Source organism: Rattus norvegicus, chromosome 2 (genome assembly GCF_036323735.1).
Source record: "Rattus norvegicus strain BN/NHsdMcwi chromosome 2, GRCr8, whole genome shotgun sequence".
In the NCBI taxonomy this organism is placed as follows: Eukaryota; Metazoa; Chordata; class Mammalia; order Rodentia; family Muridae; genus Rattus; species Rattus norvegicus.
In genome coordinates this window covers 57651401-57664045 of record NC_086020.1, presented here as the reverse complement: position 1 = coordinate 57664045, position 12645 = coordinate 57651401, and the positions used below count along the sequence as shown (strand labels likewise).

At 42.2% G+C, this 12645-nt stretch overlaps 1 protein-coding gene across 10 annotated transcripts in view; it reads left to right on the top strand.

Annotated features, from left to right (window-relative positions):
- The window catches only part of Osmr (oncostatin M receptor), a 54286-nt gene that overhangs the window by 24757 nt on the left and 16884 nt on the right, over positions 1-12645 (top strand). For all 10 annotated transcript variants that reach the window (NM_001005384.2, XM_039102190.2, XM_039102195.2 and 7 more), the window contains 6 exons: positions 212-383; positions 2973-3251; positions 4555-4690; positions 5357-5508; positions 9476-9615; positions 10301-10454. In NM_001005384.2, coding sequence (NP_001005384.2) covers positions 212-383; positions 2973-3251; positions 4555-4690; positions 5357-5508; positions 9476-9615; positions 10301-10454 — 1033 coding nt within the window. The remainder of the gene's footprint in view (positions 1-211; positions 384-2972; positions 3252-4554; positions 4691-5356; positions 5509-9475; positions 9616-10300; positions 10455-12645) is intronic.

The following is a 12645-nucleotide window of genomic DNA, read 5'->3' as shown; positions in this document are numbered from 1 at the left end:
GAATGTGACAGTCATGGGGACTGAGCAGATAGGAGACCATAGCTGCCACTGCCAAGACATCAGACCAAGGGAGTGATGGTTGGAAACGGTCTTAATTTAGATAGACAATGGAGTTAAAGCATGGTAGAAGTTTGTTTGGAGTAATTCAGGTTGACCTACATTGCAGGATTGTAATGACTGTTTATTTTCAAATATTTCCTTTATTTTTTAGGGGAATTACAGCACCACTGTGAAGCATGAAGAAACTGTGCATTGGAAATGGACATCTGATATCCCCTTGGAATGTGCCACACATTTCATAAGAATAAGGGCTATGGTAGATGACACCCAGTACCCTCCACAGAGTTCCTGGAGCAACTGGAGTTCCTGGAAAGAAGTTAATGGTAAGAAGTGAAGTTGTTACAAGGGAAGTTGCCCCAAGAATAATCAGATTTAATATAACTCAGAGATCAGTAATCAACTGGAGGATATCCCATTCCCTTTTAAAGACACTGAATTGACACTAGCATTATTTTTCTTTGGTCAAAATAGAACTTAAAAAGTGGTTTTGAAATTCCCCATGGAGCTCTAGATGTCTGAAATTTTACCTCTGAATATCTTCATTGAGGTAATTATGTAATTCAGATAATTCTGTATTCGTTTTCCAAATATGCAAAACATGTTTACCTTAAAGTTATATGTGTTTTCCTTAAAGCAGCACATGTGATATATATATATATATATGTGTGTGTATATATATACATACATACATACATACATACATACATACATACATACATACACTTTTATGATTGTAGCAATTTGGTCTTCAGAAAGCAGGCTTAGACAACATATAAACAAATGAGGGCAGCCCTGTGTCAATAAAACTTTATTTATAAAAACAAATGGCAGGCTTGCCTTAGCTCATGGGCTATAGCTATTGGAGAATCCTCACTTTAGAAACAGGGAGTAATGTGGGGAGAATAAAGCAGCTTTTCATTATAGTGAGAGAATTGTGGACAAATAACTTTAATTGTCCCTTAATTTTGATCATTGAACACTGTTGTGGACTTTACTATAGCTTCACATGTTCCATTTGGCTACAGGCCAGACCTATAGCAATAGCATTTCTATTCTTCATTGTGTTACATGAAATTCTACCAATATAATCATTCCTTTGCCAAGCACTGATGCAAATAGGTGGCAACCTATTAACCCAGGACTAGTTTAGTGCATACATTGATTATAATAAAATTACATTCTACAGTTCTAAACACTAGACATTGGTCTAGCTATCACACTGACACTGAAAAATAGGCTTTATTTTTACCCTCACTTCATAGATACATAAAATGATGTCCAGGGAAAGTAAAGAACATACATAGGTTATGCAGTTCACAACCATATCTACTGCTGAAATATGCAGAAAGAAAATATAAATGCAGAAAGATAGTAAGGAACCCAAGAATGTTGGCACATGACATCAGTGCTCAGGAGGTCTGAGTCAGGGAGTAAGATAAATTCAAGGTCATCTTGGATGGATTATATAGAGAATTCAAGGCTGGCCAAGAATGAATAGTGAGATTCCATCTCTGAACACTCAAACGACAGTGGGAGAAAGAAATAAGCACTCCATAAACAACTTTGGTAAAATTGACTAGACTTCTCAGAGCTGTAACTGTAAAATTTATGCAAGTACAAATGGGAATCAATCCTGAGTCTCACAGGGCGGTTTCTCCACTGTGAGTGTTCAGTAGAATCATTTAGAGATCTCAACAACCTTCAGAAGAGCTATGCACTCCACTCGGCTTGGCTGAGGTCAGTGATAACAATACCTAGGGGCCTGCTACATCAGGCTCAAGAGAGAGGTGAGGTGGTGAAGCCTGAGTGGGGGGTGGGAGGGGAAGATTCTTCCAGAAGGCCACCTAGAGGGAGACACTAGAGAAGGTGGCAAGAATGAGGAAGTTCCTCTGAGAGGGAGATTCCTTAGGACTTTGATATGTCAAAGGTCATACAGAAGGAAAGACTGGAGCAGGAGATGGGAGTTGGGTGAGTAGCATCTCTGGGAAACGGGAAGGATGTGATGCAGTGGAGTGGGTGGGGAGAGACAGGGTTTTGGAGCTGGGCAGTTTTCGTCATGTTTGAGTGATTTAAGGGAGAGTTCGTTTTGGCTCTTATTTCAGGCACACAGTTCATGATGGCAGGGACAGTCAGGTCGGGTTTGGGCTTGCAACAGCTGATCACATCTCACCCAGCATGAGGAAACAGAAATGCCAGTGCTCCGCTCGCATCCTCCATTTCCTACAGTCCAGGATCCCAGTCAGGGACTGGTGCCGACCACAGTGACAAAGTCTTCCCATCTTGATTAACCTAATCTATATGACCACGCATAGGTCTCCCAGACACTGACATTGACAATAGAGGATCTCCCAGGGGTTCTGAGCCTCAAATTGACACTCACAGAGACCCAGGAGAACCGAACAGGCTTTTGTACTACTGACAAGTTAAGCAAACTTAGCTCCGAGTCCCTGCCTATCTCGCTGGTGAGAGGTCTTGAGGATGACTTGAGATAAGGAACCCAAACACTTCATGAAGGTTTCCTGCATGGTGGGAGCCCCACAGAGAGCAGCTACAAACAACAGCAACATCACAGTGACCAGAAGTGATGATAGTGATGCTGTTTTAGCTGGGACTGTATGACAAAAGGTACCTCAGGGGGTTGGGGATTTAGCTCAGTGGTAGAGCGCTTACCTAGGAAGCGCAAGGCCCTGGGTTCGGTCCCCAGCTCCGGAAAAAAGAAAAGAAAAGAAAAAAAAAAGGTACCTCAGTGGAGAAGTTGGTTTCCTCCTACCGAAAGGTCCAGGAATCACATGGAAGTTTAGGCTGCTGTTTTTCCCAGAAGGTAGAATAAAACCACATTATCTACAGGGAGGGGGAAGGGATGTGTCTTGAAACCTGAGTAATATTCTAACCAAGGCCCTTCTGTCTTGCAGCACAAGTTTCAGTTCCACCTGATACATTATTAATATTTCCTGAAGACAGACTGTTGGAAGAAGGTTCCAATGTCACCATCTGTTTGATGATTGGGCAGAATCTATATAATGTATCCTGTAAGTTGCAAGAAGAGCCAATCCGTGGAGAGCAACTTGATTCACACCTGTCACTAATAAAATTGAATAATGTAGTGTTCCTTAACAACGCAGGGACAAACATCAATTGTAAAGCCATGAATGGTACTAAAAATACATTTGGTACTGTTCTCTTTGTCTCAAGTAAGTATTAGAGTAGTGGCTCTCGACCTTCCTAATGCTGTGACTATTTAATACCATCCCTCATGCTCTAGTGACCCCCAACCATGAAATTATTATCGATGCTTCTTCACAACTGTAATTTTCTACTGTCAAAACCATAAACCATAATGTAAATATCTGATATGCAGGATATCTAATATGCGACCCCTGTGGGTGTCATGACCCCACAGGTTGAGAACCACTGCATTAGAATGTTAGGTCTCCTTCCCTCTTATTTACCAGAAGGCAAAGAAACATTTTCCAACTTGGTTTTAGTTTTCTTTGACTTCACAAGTTTTCTGAAAGAAGGTTCTGAAAATAATACGCAGCAGCAATACTCCCAGGATATCCTATTTATCCAAGACCTTTGGTATCAGTTTTATTCAGAGAACTTACAGTATTAAAGAAAGAGGTTTCAGTTTATGACCTGAACCACTGAAAAATATTCTTCTTTGCCTCCACTCAACTGACCTGGAATCCTCTCCAAATCATGGAGAGAAGGAGGCTGCTGTCAGCCAGCCAACTACAGAAAGAGGGTGCACAGTGTCCAAAGCTATGATGACCTTATGTCCTAGCTTGGCCTATCCTCTTGGTCATTTCTGTAAGTGGCCACAGTAATGATTTAGAGAATTCATGAACATGAGAGACTTGTAGATGCAGTGTATTAGTTTACCAGCTTGGCCAATAGTGCTCTTAACTGAGTGGCCTGTGGAAGTGAGGGCATGCTGACTTTTCTGTAGGTCACAATATGCCTTGCTACGTGGTCTTCAGTGTGTGCTTTCAAGTTTCCATCAGATACCTAGACCATAGGACATATCTGAGACGTGTCTCACTCTTGCTGTAGGAGGGAATTCCAGCCCCAGATGCTTCTACCACCTCTACTCTAGGCTCTGGGAACGCTACCTTTTTGAGGAGCTTCACTCTTCCCAGGACTCTCTGCTCCCTGCTGTAGAAGTGAACCAGTTCAGTCTCGCTGACATACCTGGGCTTTAATGGAAGCCCCAGAGCCAACATGGGACACCAACCCTCTTTCAGATAGACACGGTGTCAACCTCATGCACAATATAGACTATTTATCCCCAAGATCTCCAAGAGTGAGGAGAGATTAACACGGAGAAGCCCCTAAAGAACCTCTCTGGGGCTACTGATCTCATGACTTCCATCTTTTGATCCCTTCGTTGTTTGGGGGACTGTGATTTCAGACTCCAGGCAGAACTTTCCTTTTGACTTGTTTTTCAATGAAAGGGGTTAATTAGATCTCTCATCTTTTCCTTTGTACGGACAGAAGTGCTTGAGGAACCTAAGAATTTTTCCTGTGAAACCCGAGACTTTAAGACTTTGAACTGTTTGTGGGAACCTGGGATAGACACGACTTTGAGTTGGCATAAACAACGTTCCCAACACTACACTTTATATGAATCGTGAGTCTGCTCTGGTTACATCATCTACAGGATTTTCCTTGTTCAATGGTCACATGACAAGCGACTCTCTCTTAGAGAAGCACACACCCTTAGAGAAGATACACGTACTCTTGGGTGTGTCTTCCTTTCTTCTGGATACATCTTTTCCTCCTACCCTTTAGAGTTAAGCCTATATTAGTGTGTCTTTAGAAAGTCTTCAACTCTCCTCATAAAAAAGTCATGGAGTAGAAGGAGAGCTATACGTAGACATTTCAGAAAATGTTTTAGAACCACCTTCTAAATGTACACGGGATCACGAGAAAATCTTTTCTACTGGAGGATAGAACCTTTTACCTGATGTGCTCTGAAAGAACATGTACAATAAAAATGAGAATAATAGATTGTGTATATTTATATTAAAATAGTTTTATCTGTTGATATGACTTTTCCCAACTTTTCTAAAGATTTAAGAATGTACAACTAGATTAATTGATGTCTTTACCACCCATAAGGAAATGTCATCATATACAGAAACTCATTGAGACAGTTTCATTGTTGGTATCCATCGGTGACAGATCAATGAATTTATGGTTTTTAATGTCCCAAGGAATCAGGATACATCTGCTTTGATGGAAGTATTTAAACCCTGTCTTTGCTGTCTTGTTTTTTTTCTTTCCGTTTTTTAAGGTTCTCTGGGAGACGTGAGGTTTCTAACCACAGAAACTCGCATACCTGGCAAATCACTGAAGACTCACAGGAAACATATAACTTCACTCTCACAGCTGAAAACAACCTAAGGAAAAGAAGTGTCAGCATCAGTTTTAACCTGACCCACAGAGGTGAGACAGCAATGCCACAGCCCATGATGGCCACTAGCATACCATTATATACAATGCAACCCAGTGAATGTGCTGTAGATACTGGCCTAGTCCACACCCCGAGTGAAGCTGGTCTTTGTTCTTCTATCTGCTCACTCTTACCCTCATGGATGTGTACATTCTGAAGCACTTGTTTTGATCACATCTCAAGTATCAGTGAGCTCTCTAACAAACTTTAAAACTGGCAATGAGACATGTACCTATGGCATGGCCTACCCCAGAACCTCTCTCTCTACTCTTCTACCCAGATCGCCTACTGCTTTCAGCTGTATGTAGGAATATGGATTTGTATTCTCATTTCCTATTCGTTCTAAGGATCTGGAAAGTTCAGGCCTTATTGTATATCAAGGCATCTATAGTAATCTAGTAATTTTTATATAAAATTAAGTTGGCATGGTGTGTTTGCCCTGGGAACATTGCTGTAATCTCTTCTTTGTACTACTACATAGTACTTCCTGTGAGCGTACACGATTTTGTTCGTTCATTTTGTTCTTTCAATGGCTCGAAACTTGTGTCACGTTTTCCTTGATGTAGAGTTTTGATTAATACTGGGATTTTACGTGTGCCTGTACTCATACCCACCTTTTATATGTATCTAAGAATGGGGTTGGTCAAGACATAGTCTTCCTCAATGCTTACCTCTCAAATCATATTCCGAGGTAATTTCCCAGTTACATGCTCACTCTGTGGGCTTACTTACTCTCCCTAAGGTCGAAGGATCACTTTTTATTTTCGCCAACTGAATTGAGCATAAGATGGCATTTCTTGATGGTTACGGGTTTAAATATCTCGTCTTATATTGGAAACACATCCGTTTTCTCTTTTATGATGTGCTGGGTCATGCTATTCAATCGTTCCTTTCTGGGTTGTCATGGTTTCTCCATGGTGAGACTGTAATTAACCACTCTATTACAAGCAGCCCATCACGCTTGGTTCAAGCCTTAGCCCCACTTCCTACCTCTATCCCTATGTGGGGAGTGGAGGTAGAGAGAATGGCAGGGACAGAAGTGTGACTGACACCACAGCATGCAGTTTGGCCTAAGGCCAGATTGAACTGCCCAATTTTTTTTTTCTTTTTCTTTTTCTTTTTTTCAGAGCTAGGGACCGAACCCAGGGCTTTGCGCTTGCTAGGCAAGCGCTCTACCACTGAGCTAAATCCCCCCAACCCCACCCATGCCCAATTTTAGTCGAAAGGTTGCCATCTACTGGTCAGACGGCAGCCACCACAGCTCATTCTGGTTTTGGTTTGACAAGGCTGTCAGTAAAACCTTGCCAGTAGGTTTTTAATTCTCCACATACACCTGGTAAGAGCTTAAGCATCACTTATAGGTGTCTTGACCCTTCCATGGGGTAATTGGTCCGCATGAACCCCATGGGGTTCATTGGTAATTGGTCTTAAATGCACAACTTCATTGAATAATTAAGCTCTGTTAACTCTGTTCCATTTCACTGGTAGAATTTGTATTTAACCAAGTAAGAGCTGGTAGTTCATGCCATGGTGGCACATGCAAAGCTCTGACTATCTGATGCCTGGTCTGAGAGTGGTGCTTAACAACAAGCAAGGGACCCCAGTGTCAGCAAGTCCCAACAACTTGGGAAGCCAAGGCCAATTATGAGTTTGAACCGATCCTTTGTAATGTAATGAAACCCTGGAATGAAACAAAGAAGAAATAGTTGGGACCGGAGGTGGAGGTCAATGCCTATGCTCCAAATCTGAGAGTTAGATACACCTGGCGGCAGTTTTCTGTTGTCTACTCTGGAGTCAAGCACACTTGGAGGTCCTGAACATTTATGATGGCATTAGGCTAGCAGACCCTAAAGGTTCTGAGGGTGAGGGTGTGAGGGTTGGACCATGACTTACTGAATGACTTGCAAGGCATCCTGTTACAGGAAGCTCCATTTAAAGACAGAGATGCTATTCATCTCCTTGATGTAAAGAACCAAAATGACATGGCGGTTGTGTGTGTGCTGTTTGGAGAGAAACTCACTCATTCCTTACCTCCTACCTGTTTCTGAGTTAGTCAGGCCAACCTACCATTTTTCTTTCTGGAATATTCTTTTGGCATTTGGCATGGCATTTGGCATGATATAAGAATTCTGCTGCTTGTTTTCATGCTCAGAAGAGCTTTAGGAATAGTCAGCTTGGATATCACAAGGTGACAGGGTTATTTGAAACATTTTTTTAAAATCTATGTTAAGTCCCATATAAATGAGGCCATGTCCTGTTCTCCACCCCCTCAGCAGGAGAGCGTTCCTTTAGTAATCTATAACTCAGATGACAGGCCTGAATGGACATAGGCACTGTGTGGTTCAAAGTTTCATCTGTGACAGGAACATTGCTCAGACAGGTAATAGTATCTGATCCACATTCCTCTGTCTAGAATGCAGCCAAAAACAAAAGAGCCTAACCTAGAAGCAGGTAAGCAGATGAGTACCAAGGGCCACTCTTTGTCCTTTAACTGCTTGAGGTCATCGGCTTTCTAATTTATTGGGTTTTTTCTTTGGGCAACTAAGAAATGTGTTGTGTTCTCTACTATCCGAAACTGATGTTTAGAGCCCATAGCCATCCTCCATCTTTCCCAGCTGACTCTCATCTCCCATACTGTACTTTCCGGTTCTAAAATTGTCTATTGGTTCTTTTTTTCTCCCCTTTCTTCTGTTATTTTTTGGTTTACCCTTCATTTTGCACACCACTCCACAGGGAGAGAGGTGGACATTTAGAGTGCAGTTTGGTGCTGTGTTCATAACACAGAACTGTTCTTGGCCAAACTTGTGGTACCACACATGTGTTTCTCTGTGGTGGGCCATGAATCCAAGCATAAAGGTGCTGGTTACCCCTATAGCATTCATCCCACTATTGTACCTCAAAGCATCTTTACCTCACTGGTCATTATTACACTTCACCAGGCTCACAGTTGGTTAGATTGTTGTTGGATTTCCTGTCCTCCCACAACAGTCTGTATAGCCCCTTCCAGAAAGACACCTAGCAGCAGGAAGCCCTCTGGTCACTACTGACTTGATTTCTCCATGTCCTGTGACTAATGTGTGTTGCAGCTTCAGCAATAATGTCTTACCATCAAGTTCTAGTGGGCAGCCAAGAGTACTGGGAGTAACTTGGACTATTTTAAGAGTCTCTGGGATGCCTATGATCAACAATTTAAGGGAATGTGCTGAGTTTTTTATTTGCCAATGTATGGTGCCTGGGATAAACATAGTCCCATGTGTAGTGTACTCTATTAAATCAAAATTACGTATATGATGCTTCTAAAATACTTGTTTTCTCTATGACTTTTCAAACATCCTTAATATGAATGCCTCCTCCCCTCCTCTGCCATACCTCAGCATCCCTCTTCTTATGTAACTCACCTCTGCATTAGTCCTCCTTTCTTTTTGCCTTTTATTAGTTTCCTTAGATCCATTTCAACTGTGTGGTTTTGGCTCATGGACCTATTTTAAACTCTCGTGTGGCAGTTCTGTCACCTGGGTCATTTGGAGGCTGGCATTTGTTAATGATCTTTTCCCTTGACAATTGGTGACATTATTATTGAATGTTTTAGATATTGGATTGTTTAGGGTTATTTCCTTGTTGTGATTATTCTTTTAGTTAGATTTAGGTTGTATTATAACCTTTCTCTATTGACTGCCTTCTTCAAAGTTTGACCCTCCTCCACAAGCTGACTGATTATATTTAATTTTAAGAGTCTGTGTTTTATTTCAGTGATTAATATACTTAGTATTAATACATAAGGCAATTAGTGAGTGAAAGAGATCATGTACTTGACACAATATATATTGTCAACAAGTCACATTGTCCGCATTTTCCTAAACATAAGCAAAAAGCATTGGTGAATAAAGAAATGGTGAGATGAATTACCTGTTACCTGAGCTGCTTGACGTCTCCTTTTGTTCCTCTTTCTTTTATTGACAGTTCATCCAAAGGCTCCCCATGATGTCACTCTTAAAACTGTAGGTGCTACAAAAGCCCACATGACTTGGAAGGTTCCCTCCCGTGGAGACTACACACTTTTGTGTCAGGTTGAACTCCAGTGTGAAGGAGAAGTGATACATGTAAGAACATCTGTTCATCTCCTACGTTTGAAAATCTTTGATGTACCTAAGCAGAGAAATGGCAGACCGAGCTTTTTATCAGCTCGGGTGGCACACACTCATAATCCTACCGCCCAGGGGGCTTACTTAGGAGATCACAAGTTTAAAGAGATCTTTAGATACATAATTTGACTCTATCTGCAAAACCAACCAAAATACTAACAAGAAAAAAATGCCTATTTCAAACCAAGCATTCTGGTGCACACCTGAAATTGGAGAGGCACAGGCAGGAGGATTCCTACAAGTTAGAGGTCAGCCTGATGCACAAGCCAGCCAGGGCTACATTGAAAAACTTTGCCCCAAACAAAACAAAACAACAACAACAACAACAACAAAACAACAACCAAAAACAAAAAAAAAACACAAAAAACAAAAAACAAAACCAACCCCACAATAAGATAAATCAATCAGTCGGGCCCTTACTTCAGCATTGGTTCGTAGTATGGATGATGCGTTGAAAGGGGGCCCTGCAATTGATCTAAATATTTGGCATGAAAAAAGCAAGCAAACAAACAAAACCTAAGGGAAAAAAATTCTCTTGAAAGACCTAGTCTTCATCCAAACCGGAGACTGCAGTATTCTGATTTGGCCTTGCAACACAAATGCAAGTGTAGTCTTCATTTTTGTCTTCACTTTCTTGACCCAGGAGCACAACGTTTCTGTCCACACGAGCGCCAACTACCTCTTCAGTGATCTGGAGCCAGACACAGAGTACAAGGCTTGTGTGCGCTGTGCGAGTGCCCACCACTTCTGGAAATGGAGTGACTGGATGCAAAAAAAGTTCAGAACACCCGAGGCTGGTATGTGGACTCCCTGGTATTGATCTCACAGGTCTAAGCCACAGGCTACGGGCTGAGTTCCTTCAGAGATTTCATTTGTGCCAAATTCTGAGAGGAAAGTGTTAAAACAAAGCGGATGTCATACTTTAAAGCTGGATGGCATGGCTAGTGAGCAAAGGCCTTTGATGACAGTGTTACTTCTGTATGTTCTCTCAAGTAGTTTCTTCGCTATTGCTGGGTTGGCTTTGGATGTAGGTGTGGATCTTTAACTGGTGACTGAGGACCAAAGATACGTCAGTGCCTTGGGAAGCACTGGCCTCATTCCACACAGGAGCAGACTGTCCTTGGGGATGTCATAGTCTTTGGGACAGTCACCTTGATTAGTAAGTGGTTCTTCTCAGTGCTGGTCCACCAGGGTCCTCTCCAATTGTCTTTGTAGATTTCCTTCAGTCCTGTGAATACATGACTGTTTTCCAAATTATGTCCCAGGACTTAGATGGGTGTCACACGGTGAGATGGCCCAACTCTCAAACCTTTCCAGTTCAAGATAAAATCATGCCTACTATCTATTTCCTAGATGAGGCAACTTGTGCCCAAGTGTTGAAGGGACTCGCTGCGTTTGCTCGGATGGTGAACAGCAGACACACGATAAAGCAATTGAAGCTCATCTCCGATGCTTTCCAATGCTCTGTGTTCCTTGTCATGAATGCAGCAACTGTTCCTATTCCCCACTTACATAGGAGACCACTAAGGCAGAGAGGCAAAGACTGGGACTGCACTGGGGCTCGCTTGTAGCAGCCTGGCTCTGGCCCTCCAGGGCTGCAGTGAGGCTCTGCATTCTTCCTCTGTCTCTCTCTGTCTCTCTGTCTCTCTGTTTCTATCTCTCTTTCTATCTCTCTTCCTCTCTCTCTCTTTCTCTCTCTCTCTGTCTCTCTGTCTCTCCCTCCCTTTCTCTCTGTGTCTCTGTCTCTGTCTCTCTGTCTCTCTGTTTCTATCTCTCTCTTTCTTTCTATCTCTCTTCCTCTCTCTCTCTCCCTCTGTCTCTCCCTCCCTTTCTCTCTGTGTCTCTGTCTCTGTCTCTCTCTCTCTCTCGTTTGTATCATTGCACTTTTGATATCAGGAATTAGAGGGAACAACGAGCTGGTTATTGAAGCAGTTGACCATAGTTTTCTAACACAGAGATCGACTTTTGTGCACTGCCCCCTCATGGCCCTTCACCTCATATCACATTACTGTCCTCTCAAAACCAAACCAGAACAGAAGGTAGGAAAAAAGTGGAACAGCTTCATTTTGTTAAATATTATACATGCATGCTCGTTGATGTAACATGTCCATGTTACAAATAGACAGTTTTGAAGAAGAATGCCCATGCAAAGGTTGAAGACCAACGAAAGAAGCTGGAGTTTTACTTCCCGGCTCAGCTGAGGTCGGATTTACGGCCAAGCATAGAGTTTTTGAGAATACGTGTGAGTGTGAGTTGCATCCATAGGGCCTTGCTGCAGCGAGAAGCCACACCTGTGACTCTCCATGAGCTAAAGGGACACAGTCTGCGCTCTCAGCAGCCACCCCTCACCTTAGCCAAGGAAGCCCGTACCTTCCCTTTTGATGATTGTTCTCGCATTCCTGTCAAAGTATGGCCATAAAAGAACACAATGGAAAATTTGGTTCTATGCAGAATACACAGTATTACACAAGTATGAAGCAAAGTGAACTGCAAACCGGAAACTACATACTCATCTTAGCAGCATTTGCATCCACCCTTTTTAGAAGTTTAAAAGGAAACACATTAATATTATTATTTCTCCATCACAGAGACATGCTTATGAGCATTAGGCCTGAAAGTGACCATCGGTTTCCTGAATAATGTCATAGCTGGGAAGCTGTCAATCATGAGTTTCGGTGGCTTCATTCTCCCTTCTGCATGTTTTGAGCAATCGTCTCAGTCTCTCTGAGCCTTATTTTCCTTGTTGAGAGAATGGGGTAAATAAGGATGCGTACACTGCAGAAAAGCAAAGGAGGAAACGTCTATAAAATAGCTACAACAGGCATGGTTCCCAAGTATCCTTTTCTAAATTTCACCTACTGTTTTATATACATTAGATCTGCCCCCAAACAACTTTATAGGGAGTTACCCAGAGTAGTCTTGGCTTAATAGAGTGGTCCAGCTGGCTAGGGGTTCAAGGACCTGGATTCAACTCTAAACACTGAAAAA